At 41.1% G+C, this 18653-nt stretch overlaps 1 protein-coding gene across 4 annotated transcripts in view; it reads left to right on the top strand.

The window, feature by feature from the left end:
- The window catches only part of LOC147325981 (mediator of RNA polymerase II transcription subunit 13-like), an 89428-nt gene that overhangs the window by 41433 nt on the left and 29342 nt on the right, over positions 1-18653 (top strand). For all 4 annotated transcript variants that reach the window (XM_086300787.1, XM_086300788.1, XM_086300789.1 and 1 more), the window contains 2 exons: positions 14659-14743; positions 17800-17883. In XM_086300787.1, coding sequence (XP_086156913.1) covers positions 14659-14743; positions 17800-17883 — 169 coding nt within the window. The remainder of the gene's footprint in view (positions 1-14658; positions 14744-17799; positions 17884-18653) is intronic.

Raw genomic sequence — 18653 nt, 5'->3', positions numbered from 1 at the left:
CTTGATGACCCTGATGAAGGCTGCAGGCCAAAAAGCACTGGTTAAGTAATAAACATAATGGCTAATTTTCCGCTGCAGTTTTGAATGGATCATTAAGTGCACAATAATTGTCAGCCTCTGTATAAGGAACCATAATCCTAGCCTCAATATAAGGACTCGCAGATGTCATTATTTCCTGGACAGAGATTGAAAGAAGTGATGTGAGTGAATTTACAAAAAAGTGAAAGAAAAAAGACAAAAACAAGGAGCAGAGGATCATGGGAGGAATCCTCGCACTGCATGACACGACCACCAGGTGAAACACATAAGCATGAATGCTGGCAACGGTATCGGCCGCTTACATAGTTTATGTTGTACGTTCTACAAAGATGTCTAAACTGTTTTGGATAAAATTGCAATCACTTTCAGACAGATTTGTGAAGGTTTGCAAATAATTTCTGATCTCATTTAAAATCTAAAGGTCGACTGCCAACATGTTGCAGTCACTGTGAGCCAGTCTGTGCCGATGAGTACAATCTGTGATGCGCCTCTTTGTAGATGAGGACTCAACTGAACTGGTTGCCAACTGATTGTAGTTAAATTGCTGTCCTGCAGCAACTACATCGCTATGAAGGAATTTCTGTTTCAGATTTATGAGTTTCTGGGTGGACTCTTAAGTAGTTAATGTGAATTTTGGTGTATTTAGACAACAACATTTGTGATTTCCGCCAATTTATGATAGTTTATTGTCATATTGTGAGAAACAAATTGCATGTAGTTGCAGTTACTAACTGATAGCAGACTGACTTCATTTTATTGCCTTTTTATTATCATCTTGAATCACCGAAATCTGTGTAAAGACAGCGGGAGCTGACGGCGAATGGTCGTGGACTTGGTCAGTAATTTCAAAGATGGGTGTCTTTGGAACAACCATTTCAGGCAAAGTTGACGGTTGCAGTAATTTTAGTGCGACGATGTCCATGATGAACCACATCCACTTTGAAAGCTATTGATTAAATGCTGTCATTTTTTCTTGCAATATATATTTAACAAACTCTAAATTAAGCTGCTGTTCTTAAGATAGCTGATAAGTGGTGGCGTCTCAGTGCCTGGCAATGAAGGCAAGAAAATGGTTAAAACTGAATAAAGACTTGATTCCTGTGTATCCGACACTCATTAGAGTAAACTGATGGCTCCCATTTGAGCATCTCTGTCCCTGCAGCTCTCGTGTGGCTCCACTGAGATGTTTAATTCAGTTTGATGAATAGTGGTGTGATGATCTCAGAGACCAGGCATATTTGCTGATGGGCTGTTTTTTTACCATCTAACTATTGATCTCTGAGAGTACTTTAAAATACTTCACTGAAATATTTCCTCATAAGTTCCTAAACTCTGTGGACCTGACAGGGACCAGCACAAATACTGCAATGAATGCTCCCTGGAAAGGGAGGAGGAGCAGTCCATTTCTCCAACATCCTCGAGAGAAAGAGACAGCGCTTCGGTCTCTGTCTCTCTCCAACTCTTTCTCTCTCGCCTCCCCTCTAGTGGCAGTTAGGAAACTCTGTGGAGGCCCGCTGAGCCTCTCCATGGCTGCCCTGCCTCCCACCTCGAAGCCCATTCACTTCTAATGAGGTGCTCAAGTGTCTGTGGCTTAACTTGAGGGTCAACACACAGAAATGGTCCCTCTTACATCGCTACCTTCTCCACTCTGGCGAGTGCTAAAGATTAAATGCTCTTATATTTTAATCTGCCGGCGTTTCATTTTAATAGGCATCAGTTAAAATGCTTGTCACACTTTATTTTCCGTGCACCAGACTAAGTCATTATAAATGAACACTTGCTTGCATGATACTATGCCTACATTACTCAAAGTCTACTTCTGTTTAATCCTCAGCCGTCTCAAAAAAACAAAAAGATAAACTGTTTTCTTTACTGTAGCACCGATGCTTGACTCATACAAATCCCAGCACAACTAGCTGCTCGACGCTTGACACATTACTTTGACAGTCTGCAGATACACCCTGGATGAATGGGGATCAAAAGGCAGTGCTTCCCCTCTACCTGAGCAACTCTCAAAATATCAGACCTCATGCACTTGAGAAGGCATTACTGACAACAAACAAATACCCCTTCAGCTGCAGTCACTCTCCAGCGTCCCACTTCACAAACACTTCCTGCGAAACCGTGGACATCAGACAAATTGTTTTTGATTGTTTGCCAATATCTTTTTCCCCGATATGGTGTGAACAGGCTGTGTGTGGTTTTTACACCATAACCTGTGAGCCCAAAGCGAGCTCACCTTCTCCTAATTGCGTGGATTAAAACAAGCACGGACAGGCGCAGGCATGCTTCGCCGTCAGGGGCAGCTATCAAAGATTAGTTGGTTAGCAGAAGAAGAAGAAGAAACTTAATTAAGCAAGTAAATGTGGTAGTAGAGGTGTGGAGACTCGAAGTCTACCTTTGTTTGTCTGTATTTGAGCTGCCACAACTTTTCCCATTGACACCACAATTAATAACCTAAATAAATAAATTATGGGAGCTCAACAACAGTGGCAGCTGGGCGAGGTGGGTGGTGGAGGGTGGAGTCTTGCACAGGCAAAAAATGAAACCACTTTCAAAGGCCTTTCAAAACTTTTGCCTCTCTGCTTTTTAGTAATCTGGTTGTGTGCTTTTCAATTACTGCTGCAGGCTTTCTGTTGAGGAGCTGAATATGTATTTATTATCAAACCTTTAACTTGTTGTTTTTTTAGGTATTTATTTATTGGTTTTCTGGACACTGAACCTGCCAGAATACTACTCGCTCTCTGACGCGATGTTGCAGGGGGATATATTCGACTGTCTTTGTAACCTTCAGGACCTGTCAGTCCAACATCCATGCCCACTTCACGCCAAGCAATGAACAGAAAGCTTCTGCAGCTTTGTGCAGCTTCAGCTTTGTAAAGCTGAGAGCAACCGCAAAGGAAGGTCATAATTCTTTGAAGGCTGAACATTATAAGCAGCCCCTTTAACACTCTGCCCTGTCCACTTCTCATGTCGGTATTTAATTTAATCTTTTTTTGTGGAACTGTGTATCTTTTATGCATTTATATGCTTTTATTTAACGCTAGCAGGCATAAATCTAGGTGTAAACGCTACAGTCACACAGACCAACAGTGCAATAGCTCATCAGCATCTGCTTATATGAAGAGCAAACTGTAAATATGAGGCATCAACACCGCATTCAGCTCTGCCTGCTGATAGAAAGAGTTGCTATTGCTTCCTGTGTATTCAGCCAAATAGGATTAATTCTTAGAGGATGCATTAGACGGCAAGCATGGATGAGATGATTGACAGTTTATTCATGCAGCAGTCTGAAGTCCATAAACTTGAAATTGTGAAGGGAATACACATTAGTGTAATAATATGCTTGGCTAATAATTATCCCTGAGTAAAGACTTCACAGTGAGCTACGTGTACAAACACCTCTCATTTGAATACACAGTTTCTTGAGTTACCGTGCGTTGCTCTTTATGCAGTAGGATATCTAAAGGAATGCAAGAGACATCGTGTAAAAGTGCTAACTCAAACAGGCCAGTTTTGATGGTAAACATTCAGGTTTAGAGAAATGCAGATGAAAGATCTGTGAGTCAATACAGGAATAATCCAGACGCTTGAGGCGTTTATCTGTCTTGATTAATAGCCGTTTAATGCGGTTCAGCAGAGACACTGACGCGCGCAGATTTGATTCATTTTCAATTCCATTATTATTTTTTTGCTTTTAATTCTGTGCTAAAACCTAACAGGCTAATTGTCATTATGTGTGTCCACAGAGACAAAATGTGTTTTCACTGCAGCGCGTGACAAATAGTTGAGACGCCACATCCCGTTCATTCATTTATATATTTCCCACTGACTTATGGGACAACACTTGACACTTAGTGCTTAGCATCCATCCATCCATCCATCGTCTGCATCCTAGACATCAAAAGATTAGTGTGTACCGTTGATTTGTGTGTGTGTGTTGTACTGGTTTGAGAGAACTAAGTGACTGTCAAATTACATAAGGGTGTGGGATAAATCTGTTGGCTTTTCTCTGCAGACTTGGCTCTTTTTTCTTTTTTTTGATTGTCAGGGTTGGCAAGAGGCCAGCGTGTGTATGCACACACCAACACAAGTGCATTTTACATACCGCGCTTTTTTTTCAGCTCCGTATCTCCTTTTTCCTGCCTGTGTTTCAGTCTTTTCCCCTGATTCTGTCCTCTATACCAACAAACGCAATAAACCTATAAACGCACATCTACACCCCAATTTTTTTTCTAGCAGGTTATATTAGAGATAAAGTGATAAATCTTATATTGTTCTTTTTGTTGACATAATAGCCTGGGCTTAGTCCTCTTCAGTCACTCTGATTGCACCATTGACTCTACATTAATACGGTAAATATCCCGTAAATTATAAATTATGGTGTCGACAAGCTCTTCCCGATTAAAAGCTGCAGAATCATGCACAGCATCGCTTCAAATTAGCGCCAGGCTGACTGGTGAGATGATAAATAAATCAAGAAGCTTACAGTATGCGCCACATTTGTTTACTGAATTAAAAATAAATGAAAAAAAAAAAAGTCAAGAAGCCGACAAATGTAGAAACATGCATAAGAAACCGATCGCCGGTTAACTTTGAATGAGTGATGTGTTGGAGTCTGTTTTGTTGAGCTGATGAGAAAATCTGAGCTGCAGCAGCTGGCGTCTTTCAGTTTTAGCGTACGGTTGCAGTTTGTGAATTTAAAGATGTTCTTTGTGTTTCTGTTAATATTATTTTTCTTTCCCATTTCCGACATGCCCCCTGTTGAGTATATAAAATGTGCCGCTCACACTGAGGCTGACTTCTCAGAGAATTTTCACTCAGACTTTCTTGACTGTCTACTTTGAACCTTCAAACAAACAAACACACACACAGTAACCCTCACATTTTGTGCTTTCATTTCTTACTTTCTGCTCTCTGAACTTTTCTTCTTCTCATTAATATGCCTTTTGCTTGCCAGCGGAGGTGCTCCAGGCTCTCCGAGCCCTCTTCAGTCCGCAGTTGTAACATTTCACCATCTATTCCTGACCTAATGTACACAAGCACTTCATATCCCAACACCCCAGACGCTGAACTGTAGCTGTGTAACATTTTGAAAATATTAATACTGTAATACATATCATACTCCAAGTTCAAACAACCTAGCTTAGGCTCTTTTTGACCAATTTAAACAGCGCTAGTGTGTTTTTTTAATTTATTTTGCTTTTATTGACAGAAAAAGTTTATAGTATATGTGATTGTGAGGATTTGCTTTATTTTAGTTTAGTGTAGTAGAAAAGGCATACTTTTTTATACATATTTTGTAATGATTATATAAGTGATTATGTCTGAGTCACAGTTTGCAATCCTTTCCTCCAAATTCCTAAAAAATAAAAAAAGACATTTTATCCTTGATCCAAGGTTTGCAAAATAATCTTAAGAAAGATTTTCTTTTTTTTTTCTCGTTCAGAGGGTTCACATCCGGCCATCAGTGACGCTGCACAACATGCTTTTGAAATCACGTGAATAAACCTCAATTGGCGTTACTTGAGGTTGTGACTTCACTTTATCCTCTGCATATGTTTAACCATTCACAAACCATGGCTTTTCTTTCTTTTTTCTTTAACAACACGGACTACAAAGTTCACAGTGTTGCTGTTTTTTTCCCTCCTTTGTCGAGTCAAATTCCCCCAGTGTCAGAGCCAGCGCAGGAATACACTGTGTGAATCTGGTGCACGCAGAAGTAACGAGGGGAAGTTGCGTAAGGGAATAGTGAGAGCTGCTGTGTTGACATGGCCTGGGTCTGTGCCAGCCATCCGTTCTTGTGACCCACTCTGACCTTAGCTCTGGAGCGCTCAGCGGACGAGGGGCTTTACTGCGGCTTGACTTTACTGGTTAAAGAGATGATGTCAGGGCTAGCAGGTAAAAAGGCTCACACGCATAGTTAGATATGCCGTCCAATCAAAACGAGCGGGCGCATACTGCACTGAGCTTGTGTTTATATAGACACATTCACTCATGGCACAACACTCACACCCTGGTCCCTTCTCTTTCCCCTCCGCCTGACTCCCCACCACAGCTATGCAAGCAACTTCAGCTCAGTCACCTAATTGATTCCAGATCTCTCTCTCCCCCATCTCCTCATCCCCTCACTCTCTCAGAGCCTCCTCCTCCTCCTAGCTGTCACTGCTGCCCCCTCGCTCTCTCTCTGAACCTCCTGGGTCTGAGTGCCTTCCATGTGTACATTCCTTTTCTTTTTGTCTGTTTCCTAAAGGTGTTTCTCCTCAGGTCGTATACTATGTTAAAATTTATTTTCACCTGAAGGTTCATGGGAAACAATCAGTATTCAGTGAAATATGATGATAAGCGCACAGCTGACAATTAAATCTTTAACCAGAAGTTGTAAATCTAAACTGTCCAGGGTGGATTAAGGGAAACAGAAGTCATTGTGCCAGCAGTTTAAAGGTTGTAAACAATTTGCAAGCTGTAAAATTCAAAAGCCCACAGTGTTTCCTGTTTACCGCCTTCTGAATCCTGCATTGTTAGCGGGGTGTTTTAGAGATCTGGTCCGTTGCGTTGAAGTGACAGGTGTCGGTAACGGGTTTAGGAGAACGGTGTCACTGGATCATGAGAGTGTGTGAGGGATTGAGGGCACAGTATGAAGCTGAAATCAGGTGAAAAGGAAATATGTTCCTTTTTTGTGCGTGTGTTGATACAAAATTTAATGTTACATAGTGAGCTGTATGAATGAATGTAGAAACCTGGTGTTGATCTCTAAAGCACCCCAACTGCAAACAAGCAGCAAGCACAGAAACCAAGTTTCTTTTAATTTCAGAAATCCTTGTTGTGTTTGTTACCTCACATCTAAACAACCTCTGCTGGATTTGAAGCTTGTGATCCTACAAGCATATTACATAATAACTTTTAAAATGTGTAAATCTCACAGTAAAGCACCAATGTGAGTATTACAAGGATAAAAAGAAAGCACCGTACGACGCTGAGCCTTTGTGCCACTAATGTCAGCTGCTGCTTGTTTAACTGATTTCCTCTCATCTTATTCTCGTGTGTCATTCACATCATGTAGTCACTGAAGACAGTGAAAAAAATAGCACTGCTTTTCAGCCAGTTATCCAGGCAATGCACGCAGGATTCCTTTCTACCTAAATTGTACAGCTAATTTTAACACATTTGCACACCTACAACCAGAAAGAGTAGGCCGGAGAAGAGAACTAGCTGCTGTTACATAAGACAGCCACACCATGTCAAACTCATGCAGGGGGGAAAAATGACCATGTAAAACAGACAAGCTGTGGAGGAAAAAAAAAGGCCCTTTAATATTTTAATTATCCAAGAATTAGCAATGCTAATTGCTCCCAAGAAAAATTCCAGTATGTCTAAAGTCAAACAAGAGAAGTTTCCAATACTGCAACAGGTTCTCGCTTCGCCTCACCTGTGAGCTGTAGCAGGTTTGGATGCCTCAGATGTGACCTCCTAACTGACAAATTAAGAACTGTGTTTTCATCTCCAGCTTAAGAAAAAACACACGTTCTGGCAGTGTGGACCAGTGCTGCGTCTCCTTTCATCTACCAGGAGACCTTATGAATGAATGGGGCTCGCGAATGATAGGAATGGCTGGGCTGGCTCCGGGCAAGCGGCTGAGGGGGGAGACAGGGAGTGATTTGCGTTTTCACAGATCTGCTTACTCAATAAGGCGCAAGAGGAAAAAGAGGAGAACAGTGATGGACAGTTCTCTTTCTTTGTTTATGACTATACTTAGGGTATAAGCTGCATAAACTCTGGCTCATGCTGCAGCAGTGCCATTTCGCCAGCCAGCAAACAGACAGCAAACTACTGTTACTGTACTGGAAAGCGGTTAGTAATCCCCTGTGGGCATCTGGCTTCTCCCTGCACACTGTTGTTTTTTATTGTTATGATGTCTGTGTGAGTATTAAATAAGAAATATAAAAGATAGAAGTTTGCTGCGTCATATCACAAACTCACACATTATTAGCTGGAATATTCCCCTTTATGTGGAGAGGGGAGAAAAATAAATTGAAGTGGGATAGCGTCATGGGCTAAATGTGCCGATCAATACATGAATAAAAAAGAATTGAACTTTGTGTTTGTGCTGATCTAAAAGATCACTGCAGGCATGTTGAAATGGGCCGCTTTCACAGCCTTTTAATTTTCCTGGGTGACATCTTTAGACCTCATCAAGCGTTAGCGCTTATTCTTGTGTGTGACTGCCAGGCATTGTCGTAAACTGTACTGTGAGCATTTCATGACATCAGCACATTTACATACACGCTGTAGATGTTGTCTGTGTTCAATTACAGCTATATGCAACTCTGAGTATTCTTAGTCTTTTGGTAACCTTATCCTGCTGGAAGGGTACGCTGTGGTCGTAAAAGGATCCATGCTTTCATGTTGTTTATACCAAACTCTGACCCTGCTATCTGAATGTCACAGCAAAACTCAAGGCTCGTGAGATTCAGCAATATTTTTACAATCTTCTATTGTCTAATTTCGAAGAGCCTGTGTGAATTGTAGCTTCAGTTTCCTAACATCTGCTTTGACATTCAACACATTGTATGCTTTTCTACATCCCTTGTAGCAAGTGGTTATTGGAGTTACTGTTACCTTCCTATCAGCTCGATGCAGTCTGGTCATTATCCTGTGACCTCTGGCATCATTTTTTGTCCAAAAGCTGCCACCCACTGGATATTTCCTCTACTTTGGTCCATTCTCTGTAAACTCAAGAGATGGTTGTGTGGGAAAATGAGCAGTTCTGAAATATCCACACCAGCCTGACAGGCTCCAACAAATATTACCTAATTAAAAGTCACTTGAATAATCTTTCTTCCCCATTCTGATGCTCACCTTGACCTTCAGCAGGTCATTAGGACATCGTGTCTACATGCCTAAAAGTGCCGTGTTGCTGCCGTGTAACTGGCTGATTAAGTATTTGCCTTAATAAGCAGTTAAACCTAATAAAGTTGTACCTAATGAAGTGTCCACTGAATGGGTGAAGTTCAGTTAAAGTTCAAATTATTTCTTTTAATAAAAATGTTTAAATAGTTACAAAAAGAGTAGTAAAACAGTTATAAGTTTTTACTCTGTGATTAAAAAAAAACTCAGTAAATATGGGAACAGTTATAAAAGATTTTTTGGGGGATAATTATGAAAACTGCCTCCATCCCCAACCCGCATTTGCAGATTTGTTATCCTCTCCTGAGATGTGTCGTTATCGTCCTCCTCCCTTTTTCTCTCTTTGCCACGTCTTCTTCTGTTTCACTTTCTCCCCATCTGTGCAGCCTTGTAATGTTTCTTTTCTTTCATATTAATGAAAACACACACTGTGTTGCCATGCATACCCAAGCATTGCAGACTCACACACATAGATGCTTGCACACATACACACAGAGTAAACAGAGACCAACCTCTGCTCAGACATGCAGCGGGCCAGCTAATTAGTAAAGTGGCAGCGGGGTTTGTGTGAAATTGCACACATAAACACACACACACACACACGCGCTGCCCAGTGAGAGCTCATAGTGTGCGCACGGCACAGACACCGGTGGACAGCAGAACTGCTGGTGCTATTGATCCAAAACAAGACAGAGAGCAGGAGGGGGAGAAACAACAATGCTTAAGAAAGTCATGTATTAGACCTCACCTTTTGTTTCTTTTCATGAAGTAATTCAGCTGGAGGAAGTCATCTGCCACACTTCTCGTTACATTACTTTTGCATCGTCACGAGACGCATTGTTACATTTGTGCTAATAATTATGTCTACATATCAGCACAAATCCCTATACTAATAAGGGCGTATCCAGCATTCTTCACTTTAACCTTCACGTTCTCGGTCCCTTTGCACAATACATTTGAATTATACAGCATATTTCCAAACCTTAGAAAGTTGTAGATTGCTCTGCCATTTTTAGCCCCAGCTTTGCCACGGAGTTGCTCACATGGTTTTTTCACAAAGCATGAGGGATCATTAAAGAGCTCAGTATTAACCATAATGTGCTTTACCCACAGTATTTGAAAGATTGCAGACAAAATGTAATGTGATTACAGTAACGTGTTACTTTTTCAAGCGTGGAAAAAGGTCACCGTATGAAAGGCAGCGTGATGTCACCGCTAGACTTCGGATCAATACCGTCTTTGTGTTTATTAGCTCAGAGTTATAGTGAGCGGTCAGTCCCTCTAGTGGTGCCAGGGCAACACAGTCTGAGGAGCTGAAAGAGAAGGCGAGAGAGAGAGAGAGCACACAAAGCGAAAAAAAGAGGGACTGATGGACAGATGGAGGTGGAAAGCTGGGGTTAGATGCGGAGGGTGGAATGGAGAAAAAGAGAGGGAGAAGTTTTCAGAGTGGTAGTGGCGACCCAGTTCCATCACTGCTTGTTTGTGTTTGACGTGGCGCAGCAGTTAAGAGCATTGTGGCACGAGGATTGAGGGTGGCAAGGCCGCGTGAAATAAACATGCATTTGTGAGGATGTTACCTCACGTTACACGCATGTACACAAAGACTTGCACCCACGCACGCGCTCATAAAGATATTAGTTGAGCAACTGATTGCCATGATTAACAGCAGCTGCTTTGCTAATTGCGTAATTTTTCCACATGATTTTTATTTTTGACTTTTTCCTCCAGTTTCTCAGATGTTAGAATTTACTCCCATTTTTCATCTCTTATCGCACTAACAAAAGAAGGAATCGCTGTTTGTTTATGTGCTCTTCACTTTTCTACTTCACACTTGGCACGTCTGTTGCTAGGGACCAAATGAACAGTGGCGTTGAGTTTACATTTCTTAAAATGGGCAGTTCTTGTACTTTGGCTATGCTGTTCACGTCGTATGATATCTGCGGGTGAAGTGTTTAGGGAATGTCGTTATATTGGAGCTTACAGTTCGTCATCATTGGAATTTAAGGGTTTAAAAAAGTCAGCCTTGATTCTGGCAAAAATACTTTCTCGTTGTTCCTCTCACACAGCCTTAGTCTCGTCTCCCTCCTTTCCCCCTCGGCTGATGGTTGCCCCTCCCTGAGGTTTCTTCCTGTTAAAATGAGTTTTTCCTTCCACTGTCACCAAGTGCTTGCTCATAGAGGGTCATCTGATTGTTGGGGTTTTCTCTCTATTATTGTAAGGTTGCATCGTAATGAAAAAGGAAGAGATCCTGAAGTCATTAAACATATCATTTCAATTATTGCTGTTTACTTAGGTAGATTGCACACACACTCTTTTTTTGCAGTTGTTTCCCCTCATTTTTCTTTACTGTCTTTCAACTTCGACATAAATTTGAAGTGAGTGTAAGATGTAAATCAATGTGAAAACAGCTTTTAATTGCATCTGCTTCTTTAAAAACTGAGTGCTAATTAGTCAGACCTAGTAAAACAAAAACTGATGAGTCAGTTTAATCTAATGGAGACCGAGGTCGATTGCACCCAGCTCCTTTAAAATCTTTCAGGCGTGATGCAGTTCCCTGTAGCTCGGGATGGTATGAATGATTGATCATGATGCTGTAAAGCTGTATTGCACTTAGCTGTGCATTTAGCGTTGACAGTGTGCTTCTTCATCAGGCCTTCCGTGTTGCTCCTCCAATAAAACAGGCAGTTAAAAGTGGAAAGGTAGTGATGGTCATCAGCCGACTGTTGGTGAAATGACAGTTTCATGGTATTTTCTTCATCCCCTTTTTGATATCACTGCTAGTTTATTTCACACTCCATTTTTTCTATATTTACACTAATAGCGCGTGCACGTGCTTGTGTGGATGCCTGACCTTGTTTCCCTGCAACAGTGATTTGTCACACCTCGTGTTGATATGGCGCAGTGAGCTGGCTCTTTGACAACTACACTATAAACGTGAGCGTCCAGTGTGAATCGCGTGTTTTCTGGCATCTAAAGCGTACTCTGGTGCTACCGTTGGGATTTGCTACACACGTTCTTCTCTTTTATTAGCTACAAAATTACATGCATTAGGGGAGCGAATGTGGCAATGTTTCCTTTTAGATGGTGGCTCAGTTTGTTGACTTTTGGGTGGAAGTGCTGGAAAATGTGAGGCTGAGGAGTCTGTGACATAGTTCTGGAGTAATAGGGGTCAGGAGCGTGTTATGGAGCTGGTCATGAGGAGAGTAAATGAAGATGGGTTGTACAGGACTGCCAGAGTTTGGGAAGGTAAAAAAATTGTGGGATTTTTAATAGCGGGAGAGAGAAGGGGAGATATAGAGACAGTGAGAGCTAATGAGCTGGATTTTGTGGAGACTTGGCATTCTGCTCATGGTGTTCGCTCTCTCTCTCTCCTCTGTAGAAGAGCTGGCATGAGCGAGCTTCCTGTCTGAGCCCTGAAGCAGGAGTAAATGAGGGGTGGGTGGGTGGGAGGGCGGAAAGGGTGGGGGGGACGCGGGGGCACGGTGGAGGGGTGTTGGAAGCAATAGAACAGAGAAAAGGAGGAGAAGGAGGAGGAGGAGGGGTGAGGGGTGGGAGGGACCAGTGTTGAAATTGAATGCCAGGGCGCCATGCTCTCACCGCCAGCGTTTCCATGGTTACAGGGTAATTCTGGCGAGTAAGGAAATTTCATTCACTCTGGTATGGAGAAGAAGAAGAAGAAAAAAATAGGAGGGAAATATCAACAAAGCAACAGAAATGGAGAAAGACAGACACGGCGAAAAAAGAAAGAAAGAGAAAATCAGGGAGGAGATAAAAAGGAGACAGAGGAGAGAAAGAGGAAACCTCTTCTGGGGTTTGTGCCACCCATCCCCCCGGCGATCTGCCTCTGCTTCTGTCTCTCATTCCTTTTTTTTTTTTCCTTGTGTATTTCTGTGATGCTTGGTTTGTTTGCCACCACCCTATAAGCAAACACAACACCCACCCACAATCCTCCAGTTCTTCCAGCAGCCCTGCAGGTATATGGCAAAGAACAAAGAGAAACACTGTTAACTGGCCGCTGTGTGTGCATTTGTCAGTGTGTGTGTGAGAGTGTGTCTCCTTTTTTTTTTTTTTTTTTTTTTTTTGGGAGGAAGGCAGTGGGGGTTGGTGCCAGGGTAGGTTTTGGGTGGGAGCCGGAGTGGGGGGTAAAGAAATCAGGAGGCAGAAGGATTGTTCACAGCATACTGCAGACCCAACTGCTTAGACAAACTTGATTTAATTTGTCTTCAGACATGTTTTTAAAGGAAAAGTGAATTGAGTTAAAACTCTTTATTCATGTAAAAACCTGAGCAGGGTGAAGCCTGTGTGTCAGCCTTTATAGATACAGGCATGCTCTCACTCTCAGGCTAACAGGGGCTGACAACTGCATGGGGTTTGACTGGGCCGTCGTTGCAGCCAATGTGACAGCTGTACAGCCGAGGAAACTCTCTGTCTTCACACACACACACACACACACACACACACACACACACACACACACACACACACACATGGGCATCATCTTGATTTTAAATATGATGTGTAAATTATCTCATCAGCACATGCAGCATGTTTTGACAGAGTTATCCATAAACAAAATTTCATTAACGTGTTGACCATGTGCTGTTTATTATTGTCAAGGTGGCGTGTGCAGATGTCCTACTGTCACAGTGAATGACGTTACTTACTGAGATAACAGTAATGTAATACTTTCTCATTAGAGATGCACCGATTCACGGCTGCCACATCACAATTTTCTTGGCTGATTCCAGTTTCGGATCTTTTGTGTGACCTCCTCATACTGATTTTTCTTTCTAATGACTATGACTGACAGCATATACAAACCAAATTCTAATTTTTTCCATGCATACGCCTGTAACTGCAAAACTTATTCACTTACACAACTGAATACATTTATATACAGTTAAGTAGTCTGCTACTGGAAAAAGAAATGAACTGAAAATGGGTTGCTGCTCACGCGCCTTTGCTTGAGAGATTTTACCTTACATCGAGCAAATAGAGGTGCAACAGATTTAGATAACAAAACAAGTGTCAAGTGTACATAATCTCTCACTATGTTTATAGCTTCACCAGCTTTGATGCTCATACCGAGGCTCTGGGTAGCTTTAATCACTTTGCTTTATTGTACTTTGTCTTTATTAGCTTCTTTATAATGTCCAGATCAGTCAGATGAGGGCGATTTTAAGTGTCTGATTGGGTTTGTTGTTATCAACAGCGAGCAGCTTCCCCACTAACAGCATGTTAGCATGTGGCTCGTAATTGAACATATTACCTCTATATCGTTGATCTATTTGAAGATTAGGGCATTGACTGGTTCTGATAAGGACACAGCAGAGCAAAGCATCCGAAAAAATGGCTATAAATAATAAATAATAATGTACAAGGTAATCATGAGTGAATAGTTTGAAGGCTAAAAGTGTGCGTTGGGGGTGGGGGGGTGGTTTACTGCAGTTTTACACACTTGTTGGCAGTTGCTATTGTAGGTGAGTTGAGATTTGGGTAACACAGCGGTGCCAAGATAGAGCTGAGGCAAATGAGCAAAAGATGTGCTAGTTGCAAGCTAGGCCTGTGACTGGTTAGGGCTAAGCATGCTGGAAATTGGTGGATGTCGCTCCATGGCTGGTTGATTGATACAACTACAAATTTTCATTAACAAAAGAGTAAAAAAAAAAGAAAAAAAATCTTGACAAATGTCTTTGTTTCCTTTTCTTTCAGTTGGTGAGGAGGGCCTGTGGGAGTGTGGGCTTTCCTACGAGTGCAGAACCCTTCTGTTCAAGGCCATACACAACCTGCTGGAAAGGTAAAACCATCAGCGCTTTCTCCAGTCCACCGCGAGAGCTGTAAACAAATGTAAATAAATGGTGTCTAACAACAAGCGTACTGCTGGATAACTCCACTGTGGCACCCATAAGTGTAGCCTGTTGAGGCAAATAATGAGCAGTCCTGTTTAACACAGAGATTTCACCATGCTGGTGTCCACGGAGACCCCGCTTTATGGCGCCTTTGCTTGTTTACGCTGAACCACAGCGAGCTAGTGTAATGCCACCAGAGTTTACACAGAAGGGCTTCACGTCTGACACAGCAGCGTCGCTTCATGCCAGCTCAGCCTTTTACACACGTGTAGATTAGATTTTTTTATTACCTTTGCACCCAGCTCAAAGGTGCAACAACAAAGCGATAGGGGTAAAATAATAGTGCAATATGTCCTCAGATTCCCATTTCCTAAATATTTACACAGTGACTTCTAAATGCAAAATAGGGGTGTATTTCTTCCTGTTTTGGGAATTGAATTGTGAAAGTCACCAAACAAACAAATAAAAAACAACAACTTTAAGTCAAAGTGACAGAGCGTGTTAGTTTTCCTGCATGAGCTTCACCTTAATGGAATTATAAACTGAGTGCTGAATCACTTGCTCAAGTACCCAAAGCTCTCCTTTCTGAGTCAGAGCCATCTGTTAAATGAAGCAGCACATATTTGCTCTCTATTAAGTGAAGCATCAGTGATCATCATAGGGGGCATGCTGAATTAACCTTCCTATTACCTTGAAGCTAACTCCTTAAATAGCTCACTGTTTCAACACTAAAGGTATCAGTTCCACTTTCTCTTTTATATTCTGCAGATCAAGCTGACCTCTGTCTCAGGCTGCCGATATTATAGCTCTGATTTTAATTATGATTATTGTCATCAAAAACTATTCAGTTTTTTTCTTTTACAAGCAGTTTTTTTTTTAATTTAAAGGATTGAATAGCATAAAGACAGAAATATAACTTTTGCTAAAGTTAATGAAAAAGTTAAGATGCTACAATAACTCTGTTGTGCTGCTCGTCAAGTTGGGATGAGAGACAGAGCGTCACAAGGAAACCGGCCAATCACAGTAAAGACGTTTTGCTGAATAAAGAATCAAAGTGTGACATCAACCACCAGATTTATAGATTTAAATTTATATCCCGACTCTCAAATGGATGGATGCTATTTTATTGTTATTTATTACCATAAATAATCCTCATACCCTTGATCTACTGGAAGATGAATGTATTGGTTGGCTCCAATAAAGACAACGCAGTGGGCAGAATCAGAAAATATGATCATAAATAAAATGCAATAGCGACACTCTGTACAGCGTAATCATAAGTGATTTGTTTGCCAGATGATTAAAAAAAAGCTAAAAGTGTGTTTGGGGGTTTTTCCTGCTGTTTTTCTCCTGCACAGCTTTTGGCAGTCACTGTTGCAGGTAAATTGAGATACTGGTAACACAGCGGTGTCAAGATAGAGTTAAGGGAAATGAGAGAAAAATATCAACTCCCCACATTTAAAGGAAAAAAAGGCAAGGCCTCATTTTACATTTTAGCATGCAGTTGTATGCGATGGCGATGACGTGACGTGACAACACAATTCAGTCAAGAATTAGTTTGCCAAAATGCATTTACAAACAACAACATACACACAGATGCAATGTTGATACAGTTCATTTTGAGATCAGTAACTACATAAATTATGCATAATTTGTGAGGATGTCAGTGTTATAAATATAATTCCCAAAAGCTGTATAGATGTTGATGGTCCTGGTACCCCAGCCAGTTTATGTAGCAAGTTTCATCCAGATTGATTAATAAATCTAGGAAGAGAAAAGAGACATACATACCCTACAGTCATTATAGTAATCTGTTCCTTATGAAAGATAAGATAAGATAGAACTTTATTAATCCCTCGGGTGGGTTCCTCTGGGAAATTCGACTTCCAAAAAGCACAGCAACGACCGAAGTTACAGTTACAGAATTGTTATATATACACATATATATATATACACATATATATACATATATATACACATATATATACATATATATACACATATATATATATATATACATACACATATATATACATATATATATATATACATATATATATATACATATATATATATATATATATATATATATATACATACATATATATACATATATATATATATATATATATATACATACATACACATACATACACATACATATACATATACAAATATATATGAATATTGTTGTAAAACTCAGAAATAGCTTATATGTAATGGAAAGGCACGATCAGATGAGAAAATGTATTAATCAGAATGCACCAAAGATGGTACAGCTGGAGACTGAAAGTTTTGGATAGCTGAGTCTGGGTGAGTGAGGTGGACTTGAAATCACTGTAATTCCTTAACCCAGGTCAGAGATTTCAGCGGGGGATTCACTGGCACCTGCACAGAGAGACGAGTCAAAAACTTCTAAAAGAGCTGGTTGCACAGCCAAACAGGGAGCGTGATGACTGAACTGAACTTTGATGTGATCATATTTTGTTCAGATGAAAGAAGTGGTTTTGGCAAGCCATGTGCAAAAGTGCAAAGCACGTTGGGGAAACAGATTAGCAGAAAATTACTCTTCCTTCCCCTGTGCACTTGCAAACTACATATCAGCATTACTAGTAATAAGTAAAATAGTAGATAGTTCTGAGAAGCAAAGAGCCAAAGTAAAATGGCTCAATACAGGAAGATTAGAACGCTAATACAAATTTTGCAAGGTCATTTTTTGGCTAATTATAACTTTTTTTTAATAATTGTAACTGTGAAACTATTCGGCTGAAAATGATTGAAATTGCACGCTATCATGCAGCTGCCTTAAAGTTCATTCTGAACATCACTTTTACAAACTCAAAAACTCTTTCAGCTTTACAACAATATTATTTGTTACTTGATGCTTTGATTGAAGCGCACAATGCTATTCAGATGTTGCAGTTAATCAATCACTTGCTTGCTGATGATGAGAGAAAACTGACGGCTCTCTTACTCTCTTGTCCTCTCTTGCTCATCGCTGCAGATGTTTGACGGATAAGGGGTTCGTGAGGATTGGAAAATGGTTCTTCAAGCCGCACGAGCTGGAGGAGAAGTCTTTAGGCAACACGTAAGTCGAACACTTGGCACAAAAGTGCATGCACACGTCTCATTTGGTTACTTTTAATAGGATTTCTTCTTCTTTTTTCCTCTTTCATGTATGTTTGACTCTGAGAAATGCATGTTTGCAAAGTGTGACACAGCTTGGCTGTGCGAATAGCTGTGTCAGACTTTGTAGTGTCGTCTGTCCTTGATGTTTCAGCAGCTGGCCCATGGTGGGAGACTATTAAAAACTAGAGCAGTGTTGGAAGGTGAGAGCATAGCTGAGTTCTCACAGCTCCCCCTCTCTCTCGCTCCCAGGGTGAGGGAAGGGTTGTGGATCACGCTGTGTAGGCAGTGTGGAAGACAGTCACTGAGACTGAAACAGAGTAAAAAGAGGGGTGGGTGTGATGGCAGTAGTTCAACTTGTTGCTGCAGCCATTACACTTCCCTCACACAGCTCGGTCAGCCCACTTCAGCTTTTCCTGCTGGTGAGGAGGCACCATTCTTTACATTTCTAACATAGCAGAGCTCAAACGCTGAGTGGATAAATAAGTGGCTTTGTCAAACAGCTCCTTTTGGAAATCTGCTTTATATTGCGTAGCTGCAGCAAACACACACACGAGCACACACACGCACAAATCATGCATGCGTTTATATAATATATTTGGACATTGTTAAGTTGTAAATTGCATTGTCATTCAAACATAGCGCAAAGGAACAAATGCACAGGAAACTCTTCCTGTAGAAAGTTGCTGACACGAGTGCACTCTGCTGTGATGTGCTGAGGCAAACTTGGGT

This window comes from Aulonocara sp. 'chitande type north' Nkhata Bay, linkage group LG7, assembly GCF_057382095.1.
Source record: "Aulonocara sp. 'chitande type north' Nkhata Bay isolate Kocher_YH1m ecotype deep benthic linkage group LG7, A_spYH_male_GT1.1, whole genome shotgun sequence".
NCBI lineage: Eukaryota > Metazoa > Chordata > Actinopteri > Cichliformes > Cichlidae > Aulonocara > Aulonocara sp. 'chitande type north' Nkhata Bay.
Note: the sequence above shows the minus strand (reverse complement) of the source record. Positions and strands in the feature narration are given on the sequence as shown.